General features: G+C 35.6%; 1 protein-coding gene across 1 annotated transcript in view; it reads left to right on the top strand.

Annotated features, from left to right (window-relative positions):
- TrpA1 (Transient receptor potential cation channel A1) overlaps window positions 1-13,059 on the top strand; it is a 65,400-nt gene that overhangs the window by 34,049 nt on the left and 18,292 nt on the right. Inside the window, exons 3-6 of the mRNA XM_090410716.1 lie at window positions 1,480-1,655; window positions 4,001-4,111; window positions 4,245-4,356; window positions 12,853-12,950. Coding sequence (XP_090266842.1) covers window positions 1,542-1,655; window positions 4,001-4,111; window positions 4,245-4,356; window positions 12,853-12,950 — 435 coding nt within the window. The 5' untranslated portion in view covers window positions 1,480-1,541. The remainder of the gene's footprint in view (window positions 1-1,479; window positions 1,656-4,000; window positions 4,112-4,244; window positions 4,357-12,852; window positions 12,951-13,059) is intronic.

The raw sequence follows: 13,059 nt of genomic DNA, 5'->3' as shown, positions 1-13,059 counted from the left end.
TGTCGTACGAGGTGACTAAAATGGGTATCCAGGGAGGGGAATGGATCGCAATACTGTAGCCAGCGAAGTTCTAACTGAGGCTCGGCTATTGCTGTTACCCTCCTGCCATGATCAGAGCTTTATATAGCTCAATAACACCCTATCCTTACACTGTCCTCTACAGATAACGGGGAATATGAAAAGCATTCTTGCTTCGCCCATCTAACCAGTCCTTTTAAGGAAAAATCTTTTATTAATAATATTTACGAACAATTCAGGAACGTATATCTTTTGCTATTAATATTTACTAAGGACATATTTATGAAAATATAAGAATAAGGTTTAATAAATATTAATATATTATGCTATAATATTTTAGAATAATAGGGTTTAATAAAATATTAGGATTTTAATTGATAATAATGCAGGTAATAAAATAAACGCTTAGCGTAATTATTAAAATAACTACATTAGGCTTAACGTACAATAACATTTTAATATTAAAATTTAATTTATAATTAATGCTTATTAGTATCAAATTTGTCATATTTTATTTTTATTTGTGTTTTATATTCATATTTTATACAATTCTTCCTTATAACGAATAATATGTTAACTGAATTCTGATTTAAATTGTATAGTTACTGTTTCTATTTCCATTTTCAATACCCGAACTTTTAACGCATGATCAGAGGACGTCCAGTATTTTAAAACCTTCACTTTTTTGTCTACATATTTATGCAACACAGCTCCAGTTTTTGCTATTGACGTCTGTTCTTCTACAGAGCTTACTCAAAATATTCTCAACTCTTGATACAGCCGAAGTCTCAAAGGACCAATCGCTCATCTAATCAACTCTCGAATAACTAGGATGAATCTTTGAAATATCGATGTAAGTAAAATATAAATAATGTATGTATCCACCTGAAGTAGATCATTATTCTGTTCGGCTAGTTTATAGCTCTTATTTTCTAAAAAAAAAGACTTCAGTCTATGAAAATTGCTTATTTATCCTAAACAAAGAGGTACCATCAAGCCCACGTTGTATAAGTGTTTATATCCACCTTCTATGAATATATAATAAGATCTTCACATCACGACATGCTTCTCTTGCTTCCTTTTCCCTCCACGTCTGTTTACGCTCTATAGGAGGTGCAATAAAAATGCAATATCGTGAGGAAATACAGCTGTTGAGAACGGATCAATTTTCTACAGGATATTCCAGCTAATAATATTCCCAATGACTGATCAAGAACCAAAAATAAAGAATCACCTAGTACAGAGGGTAATTTAAATGTCATTATATGATACTTGAATTAATTAAACACATTTTATTATACGTAAAATTAATTCTAGAGTTTATAAATTAATAAGGTTACACGAAATTAATTCTACATAAAATGTATTGTGATACTTTTTTTTTTGTTTTTTTTTTTGTTACTATCTTTCTATTGTGAAACCTCAAATCAGTATTTATTTTCCCTTTTACGTCTCTTGCAGATATCAACGCTCAGGATAACGCTGGAAACACAGCACTCCATTTGGCAGTGGAAACGGAAAGTATGGACACCCTAAACTTCCTCCTGATGCACGGTGCTGACTCTTCTATTCTGAATAATGAGATGAAGGGCGCAGTGCACTTAGCCACTGAACTAAACAAGGTGAAAGTTCTGGAAGTGAGTGCCAGATGGTCAAGCAAATGGTGTAAATAAAATACGATAGATTTGTAGCTTGAGGAGAATTTCTTTGCGAAACTATAAAGTAGTGCTTATTTCTCTGATGTTTGACGTACAACAGAGCTCCGCGTGGATATAAGAATTTCGAAACTTGGAACAAATATTATCAATTACCTGATCTCTCTCTCTCTCTCTCTCTCTCTCTCTCTCCCTCCCACATTTTCTTTTTGATAACTAGGGGAATGGGAGAAGGAGGAGTTGATATCGAAAATGAGCACAGACATCGATTAGGTAGCACTGATTTAATGTGTTAATTTACATTTCGCACAGACGTCTCCTATCCTCTATTCTGCACGTATTGCTTATATTTATAATTGCTAAAACGTGTAGCTTCGTGTTCTTTTACGTTAAACTATCATTTTGACTGTTAATTAAAGCTTTCGTAACAAACTTTATTTTTTTTCCTCATAAAAGCGTCTATAATCAGCTAAGCCATAGTTGCCAGCCGACTGGCATGACTTTGATGGGTAATATATCTCCAACCCAGATTCGTGTCATGACGGTTTTTTTAGAATTCAGCTAATGACGGCACAAAAGAGCTCTTATACCCAACACTGCTGTTTGTCAGTGTTCAAGTCCGAAGTTTTTCTCTTCAGATCCTAATTTACTGCCTTATCAGACTACTTGTTTAGCGGTTTTTTTTTGAAACTCGGTATTGAAGCTTATCGGGAGTTAATCCTGTGTGCGAGAAGAAAGTAATTACTTGAAATAGTATTACTTGAAACTATTCATTCTAAGTTTCTTTTTCTAATTGAGTTCCCTTATTCCCTTAATTCCCTAATTCCCTTAATTGTGAATATTCTTGCTTTTATAAGTTTTATCTCGTAAAATATCAGTTGACTTAGATAATAGTTCTGGGATTGAAAATGTCAAGATGGCCTACAGCTTATACGACCAGAAGATTTAGGCTTAAGTACAGAAAAATTATATTATCTATTACCAGATTCCTTCGTCTACTTTTACTTTTTCCAAAATCTCTCACGATTTTTAAGTTTTAAGTATAGTCAAAACTAATATTATAATATAAAAACAAGCAAAATAAAAAGAAAATTAAGTTAATAGCATCAATTAGTGAGCAAATAGATTAGAGTCAGTTTTTTCCTGTAGAATGTAACCAGATATTAAAAAGCTGTAATAGTTAGGAGAAAATATTAACATTTTAAATAGATAGGTTAGGTGGTGTCGCTCTGGATCTATATAAATCCAAATTCTATCAGGTATTCATATGCAATATTTTTATAAATTTACGAAATAGCCTTCTACAGAAAATCAAATTGTCAAAATATTTCTTGGCAACTGCTAGCTTTTATACAGAATCAAAGTAATTATAGAAATATTTGGCCAATCATCCGAAATAAGACGGACTGTAAATTATCTGAAAACTCGTAAACAGTAGAATTATACTAGGTATATTGTAAAGAGTATTCAAAGGATTATTCGGTGTCTTGTTTTTATTTCATTCTTTTATTTTTTAAACGACATTCAATAGACATTTGCTATTCAAAAAATGTCCTCTGGTTTCAATAAATATAAAATAATAACTATTTATTCAACAACTGTAAATGTGTAAAATTGATATTACACTAAAAATGAAGAGGCTTCAACAAAGCTACAAATGAACGGACTTACACGCAAGATCATAAAGTTGAAATCAAACAAAAATGAATGAACAGCTTCTGTTCTCGAAGACTACAATTTGCATAATCTTCAGATCCAATGTTAACAAGTTTCGTATCTCTTTTTCCTACGCGTTCTTTCTATCCCCAACACTAATGTACTATAGATTGAGCAGCCTCTCTTAGTTTGATCACCTGAAACCCATGCTAAGCATGTTCATTAATTGTTCTTCCATTAATCTTGGAAGAACAACATTTTTTTTGTTCAATTTTTTTAGTTTTTTTAAATGTAATTAACTACAGAGAACGTTCTGGTAATTCAAATTGTAAACACATATATAATTATGGACGAGTAACATTCATTGCAGTATTAAAATGACACAGAGTTTTTTTTTTCCTTTTTTTTTTGACGCTAGTTAGGAACATATCCAGGAAAAAAACATCTGTCTTATAATGTCCAATGCCAAAAATATTCTTGCACGTTTCGGCAGTTTTTCCATCATAGATTTGCCGGCTTTCTCTATGGAAAAAAGCCAATATGGTGTTCTTTATATTGCTAGAACGTAAAGATTTTAAAGTTGTTCAAAACACAATTTATTTTTCTAATATATAATTTATCAAAATTAAGAAATCGATCTTATCAAATTACTAAGCTACGTTAATTAATAGGAAATGGTGAAATACAAATCCAAGGTGGATACCTCTTTGAGAGGAAAGCATGGACGAACTGCGTTACATCTTGCAGCTATATATGACTACCCAGAATGCACTAGGATTTTGGTAAGTTTAGTATATTTTGGTGTAATCATACTTTTGAGAAATTACACCATGTTAATATAATATTTTTTTTTCACTATGCAATTATTTCGAGTTTTCTTAGTAGTGTATGTTTCTTTTATTTTTCTACAACTAGCTCAGTGACTTGCGATGTTGCCCCAAAACGCCCTGTGATAACGGATATTACCCTATACACGAAGCTGCAAGAAATGCTTCTGCAAATGCCATGAAAGTGATGTTGGACTGGGGTAAGAAGCTTGTGATATTCTTGTTTTATTTTATGCAATGAAAATAAAATTGTGAGTTGATGAACAAACAGATGTAGGCCTAATTTTGACAAGATGATAAACATTTTATATCCTTTATGACAATTTTAACTTGAAACTTCTTTGGGAGATGGACAGAGTCTTTGAATCTTCATCCCTTCGTCATTTTAGCTTGTGTGAGGGGGATTATTGTGGGTAATTTACCGCTCATTGTGAGAATTGTAAACTGTATTAGCTTTCTCTAGCGATGGATTTCGGATTTTTATATTTGAAACGATCTGAGGGTTTGTAGTCCGCTGCCTGTTGAATTAGTTGATTTGGGTGATTGTGAAGAATTTTTCTGCAATGCCCGTCATGTAGGTCTTGATATCAGGAAGGTTGGCTTCTTGGTGTAATTACTGGTTTCTGATGAACCAAGGGGCATTAAATGCCATTCTAAGGCATTTGTTTTGTATTTTGCAATCTGAGGATGTTCTGTTTAGATGTGTGTCTCCAAGTTGGTGAGGCGTAAGTTATCTGAGATCTTATCGCTGATTTGTAGAGGATAATTTTGTTGTTTATGTTTAGGAAGCTGTTCCTATTCAAAAGTGGATATAGCTGTGCAATAGTCTGACCTGCTTTGGTGGAGACACTATTTACGCGTGTCTTGAAATTTAGGCGTTTATCAAGATGAACTCCTAGATACTTGGTAGAGTTGTGCCAAGGGATGAAAATTTTAATTAAACAATACCTAAATTTTATTTGAATATCATGAAATATTTTAATAGGTGTTTGAAAATATTTTTCAAAAATTTTAAAAATTAAAGAAATAAAAAGAAAGAATATAGTTTTAAAATTTCGCTTAAATCTTGTACTATAAAAGTTAAAAGCTAAATATTATTCAGCTTTATTACTAGTTATTTTGCTAGAACAGCTTTAATGGCATGAAGATTCCTAGCACTCCTTGCCATGATATGTAAGGATTGCAAGGCCAGGAGTGTAAGGATATATTGCCAACATAAACTTTCTTCTTATGGGTCTGGTAGATGGATAACTAAACGTGTAAAAACATTAAAATAATATATAATTATGAAGCAATATAGACAAACTGGATTATTGGATCACGTGCTTGAGACCCTATATGCAATTAGAAGGCAAAAAAGTGTTTGCCTAAAATGACTCCACTTCAGACATCGAAGGGTGTCCATAATCTATTTAGGGTACCAAACACTTCATTATCCAAGCAAATTTGAATCTAAAAACGGCCAAATTTCTGGCCGACTGTCGCCCTCCGTTTAGGCAAAGGCGTAGTCAACGATGGTGGGCATATAAAAGGTCAGCATTAAGTCCGTTCCTGTTTAATATTGTGATGGAAGTGGTGAGAGAAGACGCGCCTTGGACTATTTTGTATGCAGATGACATCGTGCTGTATGCAGAATGAAGAGCAGAAGGGGCAGCTAAACTGCATTGTTGGAGGAAAGTACTGGAAGAGAGAGGTATGAGACTGCGCAGAAGTAAGAGAGTATATGTGTTGCAAAGTGGATAGCAGCCAGGAGACAGATCTGAAGCTGGAAGGAAATGTCATCAGGAAGGTCAGTGACTTTAGATACTTAGGTTCAACAATGAAAGAGGATGGTGAGGTTGATAAGGAAGTGGGATGCAGGATACAAGCAGGATGGAGGAACTGGAGAGAGAGATATGGCTGGAGTGCTATATCTCTCCAGTGGAGTGAGACCAGCTATGACGTATGCTATGGAAACTGTGGCCCTGAGGAAAATAACATTAGCAGGATGGAGGTAGCTGATATGAGAATGCTTAGTTGGATGTGCGGTGTGACCAGAAAGGATAGTCTGAGAAATGACGATGTAAGCGGAACGGTAAAAGTTACGAACTTGGGAGCAAAGATACAGGAAGCAAGGTTGAGATGGTTTGGTCATGTGATGAGGAGGGAGGAAGAGTATGTGGGAAGAAAGGTCATGCAGATGGATGTGCAGGGGAGGAGGAAGCGTGGGCAGCCAAGAAGAGATGGAGGGAGATGGTGGTGGAGGAGGACTTGAGGATGAAGAACTTGGATGTGGGTACAGTCCAAGATAGGAGGTTGTGGAGGAGACTCATCACAAATAGCGACCCTACTTAAGTGGGAAAATCTGCAGAAGAAGAAGAAAATACAACCTCACTTGTTTATCTTTGTTATTTGACACTGTAAGCAAAATAATAACTTAAAATATTGAATGAATTAATTCTTATGTTTTTAATTAAGCTGTGAAAAATTAAGCTTTGACTATAAAAATTCTTTTAACACTTTTAATACTTTAAAGTTCGATTAAAGTTTCTCACAAAAGGTGTTGAAAGAAATGAAGTTACCAGAGGATGTGGAAGAATGGTGGGACGTTAATAGTCGGAATATTAGAAAAAATTGGAGAAGTGGTGCGTGGTATAACATCAGGAAAGGGACCACCTGAGGATAAGAAGGCATGGTGGTGGAATGAGGAGGTGCAGTTGGAGATCAAGGAAAAGAAAGAGGCAAAGAAAAAATAAAGAAACGAAAGCCAGAGATAAGGCCTCGAAAGACATAACATCAGTCAATCAGATAAAGGATGCCTCAGGAGTAGTATTACAAGAGGAGGACAAAATCAGAGGAAGATGGAAAGAATATTTCCGTAAACTACTAAATGAGGAGAATCCGAGAGAGAGGTGTGAGGATGGAGAGGCAAACGAGAGACCGGTGCAAGACATAAGTAGAGAGGAAGTGGATTGGGTACTGAGAAAAATGAAGAATGGAAAGGCTGCGGGGGCAGACCAGATACCTGGGGAAGTATGAAAAAGTTTGGGCAGTGAGGACGTGGATATGTTATGGGATCTGATGAGGAAAATAGCCCAACAGGAAAAGATACCAGAGGAATGGAGGAAAAGCATTCTCATCCCAATCTACAAAGGAAGAGGAGATGTTCAAAACTGTGGCAACTATAGAGGGATCAAGCTGATGTCACACACATTGAAGATATGGAAAAGAGTAATTGAAGGGAGGATATGGCAAGAAACGAAAATTGGTGAGGAGCAGTTTGGATTTATGCCAGGAAGAGGGACAACGGATGCGATATTTGCGCTAAGGCGATTGATGGAGAAATATAGAGAGATGCAAGTGGAGCTGCACATCGTGTTTATAGACCTGGAAAAGGCATACGACAGAGTGGCCAGGCAGGAGGTATGGAGGTGTATGAGGAAGAAGGGGGGGGGTGTCGGAGAAGTACGTGAGGATGGTGAAGGAGATGTATGAGGGAACAGAAACTGAGGTCAGGTCTACTGTCGGAATGACAGAAGGGTTTCCCATTGTCGTAGGGCTACACCAAGGGTCAGCTCTGAGCCCCTACCTCTTTGACCTGGTCACGCATGTACTAGTGGAGGATATCAAGAAGGAGGCACCATTGAGCATGCTGTTTGCCGACGACATTGTTCTATGCGAATCATCCCGAGAGAAGCTTGAAAATACCCTGGAAGAGTGAAGAAAGGTATTGGAGGGGAGAGGCATGAAAATTAACCGGGAGAAGACTGAATATATGTCAACGGGGAGTGCCGAGGATATGATCATACGACTTGAGGGTGAAAGGCTAATTTCAGGGAAGAAATTCAAGTACCTTGGGTCGGTCGTCGAGAGGAATGGTAACCTGGATGAGGAAATACAGCATCGAATAACATGCGGCTGGATGAACTGGAGGAAGATGAGCGGGGTCCTATGCGACAAGAGAGTGAGTTGTAAGAGGAAAGGAAAGCTGTATAAGATGGTGGTGAGGCCGGCGATGCTTCATGGCGCGGAGACAAAGGCACAGGAGAGGAAGATGGAGGTAGCGGAGATGCGGATGTTGAGATGGATGACTGGTATGACAAAGGACAGGATAAGGAATGACTACATCAGAGGGACGGTTAAGGTGGGACCAATTGGCAAGAAGATACAAGAAAGTAGGCTGAGGTGGTTCGGACATGTAGAGAGGAAGGGTGAGGAGTATGTTGGTAAACGAGTGGAGTATATGGAGTTGGAGGGAAGGAGGAAAAGAGGCAGGCCCAAGCTCAGGTGGAGGGATAAGGTGACAGAGGATCTTAGGGAGAAAGGATGGAGTCCAAAGGACGTCCTGGATCCGAGAACTTGGAAGAGGAAGGTTAAACATCGGTGTGCGCCGACCCCGTTTAACATGGGATAAGGCATAGTGAAAGAAGAAGAATACTTTAAAGTTAGATTTTGTCAAAACGATGATGATTGGATTATACTTCGATATATTATAGACAAAAACTATTTTTTTCTTAAATATACTTTAAACTTACGTGCTTTATTTGCGATGTACGAATCATATTGAAGTTGATGTCGACATTTAGACACTCGAGAATTTCATTAAGCTGATATCGAACGTCAAATTTGTTTATATAACGCGATACGAGGCAACAATAGCAAAGTCGTACGTGTAATTTGAGGCCTTTATCACATCAGATTCGTTTAACAAAGAAATATTGATTCCAGATATTTTTTTTGATATTTCTATCAAGATTGTTCCTGTCATCGGGAACGAGCTATAAGACCGATTGCTCAATATTGTAGGTGGAATAGCGTGACTTCTATCAGCAATCGAACCTCAAACAAAGCTGAAGTGAATGGACTGTTAGTCACAGTAATGGTTTTTGCCAAAGGCTAATCGCAAAGGGTGGAGTGTGCCATAATTGTGTGGTTGGATCAACTATCCGGAGGATATCAAATATTTGATCTTTTGCTACCACGCACTGAATGGTGTCGTGAAGCCAGACACGACAACACAGTGTGGAGCTGATATTTAATGCTATATCGACCTTTACGGCAAAGTCGAATTTTTATTTCACATAGAAATTCCCTCAACATGCATTCAGTAATCTAAAGTTCATTTGCATCTTGAGAATTGTGTTTATTTTGCTCGTTATAAAAGTAAACAAGCAGTGGCATTAATTTTCAAAGTACGAATGATAAATGAAACATTTTAAGCTTAGAATTACACTTGTTTAATAAAGGAAGAAAATAAACAAAAGTGTAATTAATATTATTATTTTTAACAAAATTATATTCAACATCCACTTGAATTTCAGCTATACTTCCGTAGTAGTTGTTTATAACCATATCGCTAGATGGAGCCATCCGTAACTGCTAATACGTATGTTTTGGGACCCAAAGTGTGATAGGAAAACTTTACATTTATCTATCAAAAAACAAAAATAGCAGCTACTTATTTCAAAATTATACGTTTTAAATCAATAAAAAGTATATATAAAAGAAATTTAAAACAAGTTAAACTAAAATGTTAAAGTATCGCCATATTATAGATGTGAATTAATTCCATTGTTTCGTGGATTTTTATTCATGTCTTCAGGCAATCAATGAATTTAGAGATAGAGTTGAAGAGACTTGCAAAAGTATCATGTTTGAAGCAAGAAACTTACAATACCTACATACCCCCTTATCCTACCTATAGTTAAATGGATGATGTTCTCTCTTCCTCAGGTACATTCATAGCCCAGTCGCTATGAAGATCTGGGAAGATCTAGGTATAAGTAATATAAGAGAAGGGAATCTCGCATAAAAGTCTCAAATAGATGTAGGATGAATAAGAGCCATATAAAGAGCGTTACTGAATATAAATATTCGGGTAGTTTCATGGACATCAAATTATTTTTAGTCTCTCAGCTTTCAAATGTATTTTTGTGAATTAAATAACCTCATTATAGGAGGTAATATCTTTACACATAAGGAAATTCACAAACTAACATGGATCTCCCGCGATGGAAAAACAAAAAAAAAAAAACAGATCGATCACATTGCTATATGTAATACTTTCAATAGTACATTACAAGATGTAAGGGTTAAAAGAGGACTTGATGCAGCTTCAGACCATTTTCTGCTAACCGCAATAGTTTAAATTAAAGCTAGCAAGAAATTCCAAACTAAAAACGAATAAGAAAATTAAATATAACATAATAAACTGATGGAAAAGAAAATAGAAGAGAAATTTACCAATGAATTGAAGAACGGATTCTCAGTTTTGGAAGAATCAAATGATGAAGAAAATAAGATTGAAGCCAACTAGAAAAAGTGTAAAGAAGCCTTCAATAAAACTGCAGAAGATATTTTAGGAGTGACAAGTGGGAAGTCACACAAAGAATGGATTACAGGGAAGACATTAAAACTAATTGAAGAAAGGAAGAAGATAAAAGAGAAACAACTGCAAATCAGAAAGATTACGTGGAGAATATCAGAAGCAATACCAAGAAGTACATAAGATGGTAAAGCGCTTCCCCAGAAATGACAAGAGAAACTACTATTAGCTGTTGGCTGAGGATGCTCAGAGAGAGAGAATGATACTGGAAATCTTGGAGAAGTTTATAAAATTATAAGGCAACTTGGAGGAACCTATCAGATGAATGAATGTGCGGTTAAAGATAAAAATGGTCAACTACTAACTCAAGAGCGAGAAGTCCAACAAAGATGGAAAGAGTACTTTGAATAATTATTAAATGTTAAACAACGACTCTATAAATCCAAATATCGAATCCCTTTTCGAAGAGATGCCAAATCAATTCGAATTTCATGTAAAATGGGAGAGATCACAGTACAAGAAATCATGGAAGCAATCAAGATCCAAAAGAATAGAAAAGCAAATCGAAATGATAACATTAGTGCTGAACTGCTCAAAGCTGACCTAAAAACATTAGCAACTATACTATATAAACTGTTTAATATTGTATAGGCATCTGAGAAGGTTCCGAGTACTGGAAAGAATCACAAATAGTCAAAATTCCAAACACGTGATCTTACGGAATGCACCAATTGGAGAGGAATCAGCCTATTGTCAGTACCATCAAAGATCTTCACTAGAATCATAATAAGCAGAATAAAAAAATAGCATTGAGAAAATTCTGAGAAAGAACAAGCAGGCTTTAGAAATGGAAGAAGCACAATGAATCAAATTTTTATTCTTAGAAACATTGTTGAGCAGAGTGTTGAACTAAATTCAACTATGAATCTCAATTTTATCGATTTTTCCAAAGTTTTCGACAGCAGAGACAGGAATGTCTATGGAAAATCCTAAAAAACATTATCGACTTCTTGACAAAATAATAAATATTAAAAAAGATTTGTATGATGGATGTAAAGGATAAATTCTATTAAATGGAACAGCTTCCGAAAGTTTTTACATCAAAACTGGTGTTAAGCAAGGTTGCGTCATGTCTTGAACACTTTTCATCATTGTCATAGATTGGATAAGGTGGCATAAAACCTGAAAACTGGAATAAGTTGGAACATTGACACCACATTAGAAGATTTGGACGATGCTTACGACATTGTATTACTATCATCTAGATTTGAAGACATGAAAATTAAAACAGCAAAGTTAGAGGAAACTGATAAACAAACAGGCTTACACATCAATGAGAAGAAATCCAAAATACTAAATCAACAGTAAAAAGAATGACCCAATCTTTATAAATGGAACTCGAGTAGAAGTGAAAAACACTTGTAATGACCTCAGAGGAACTGACAACACGGAAGGTGGTACCAACGAAGACATTGCAATAAGAATAAAAAATCATGCTACGCATTTAGAACTTTACAGAAAATTTAGAAATCATCCAATGTAAAAACAAACTTAAAGCTGCAAATTTTAACTCAACTTTTAAATATGTATTACTTTATGGAAGTGAATCATGTAAATTAACCAAACAACAAGAAAATAAAATCGATGCCTTTCAAACAAAATGTCTTCGCAGAATTCTCAAAATTTATTGGCCAAATAAAATCTCAAATATTGAAATTTACAACAAAACCAAAACCAAACCCATTACAATAGAGTTAAAGAAACACAGGTGGACATGGATAGGCCATCTATTGAGAATGTCAACATCAGAACACACAAGAACAGCATTGACATGGACGCCTGATGGTAAAAAGAAGAGAGGAAGATCCAAAATGATATGGAGTCGGATGGTAATCCAAGAAAGAAACAAACTAGAATAGTCGAGTTGGAGGAAAGCAAGAGAAGCAGCACTGGACCGAAGAGGATGGCACGCTAAACCCATGACCTCATGCATCTTGTAGATGTAAAGAGCAATAAGTCAAATCAAGTTTCGAATGAATGCTAAGAGAATTGAATATATTCAGAAAAATAAAATACCGAATGAATAGTGGTTGTTGCAGCATATATTGGACAGTCAGAAATACGGTATAATAGTCAAAATATAGCTCGTGTGCTACTGATAGGGTTTTAAAATCTCCAACAATGAGTTAGCCTTCTTCAAGCTATGGTTTTGAAGCTGATATTCTTCGGGTGCTCACTGGATTTATTCTCAAAAACATAAAACCTGCTGGAGCACAATGGGATTTGAATAACTATTAAAATTCGTGCTGTTATTATAATTTTAGATAACCTAATTTTAATTTCTTTGTTTGTTCTGTGATTTCTTGTACGAGTTTTCTTTTTCTTTTTATAGCTGAATCAGTCGGTCTCAAACGAGAAGATATGATGAAGCTTTACGATGCGGAAGGTAACGTTCCCTTACACTCAGCCGTCCATGCCGGTGACATCAAGGTAAGGATGCATTAGTAGATGTGAGATTTATCCTTTGCACAACCTTTCTCTCTTGATTATATTGGTGTCCCAAGGCACCTTACAGTGGTATTCCGATGAACAAAGCAAG

This window comes from Typopeltis vanoorti, chromosome 20 (assembly GCF_054136105.1).
Source record: "Typopeltis vanoorti isolate ZY-2024b chromosome 20, IOZ_Tvanoo_1.0, whole genome shotgun sequence".
Taxonomy (NCBI): Eukaryota; Metazoa; Arthropoda; class Arachnida; order Uropygi; family Thelyphonidae; genus Typopeltis; species Typopeltis vanoorti.
Note: the sequence above shows the minus strand (reverse complement) of the source record. Positions and strands in the feature narration are given on the sequence as shown.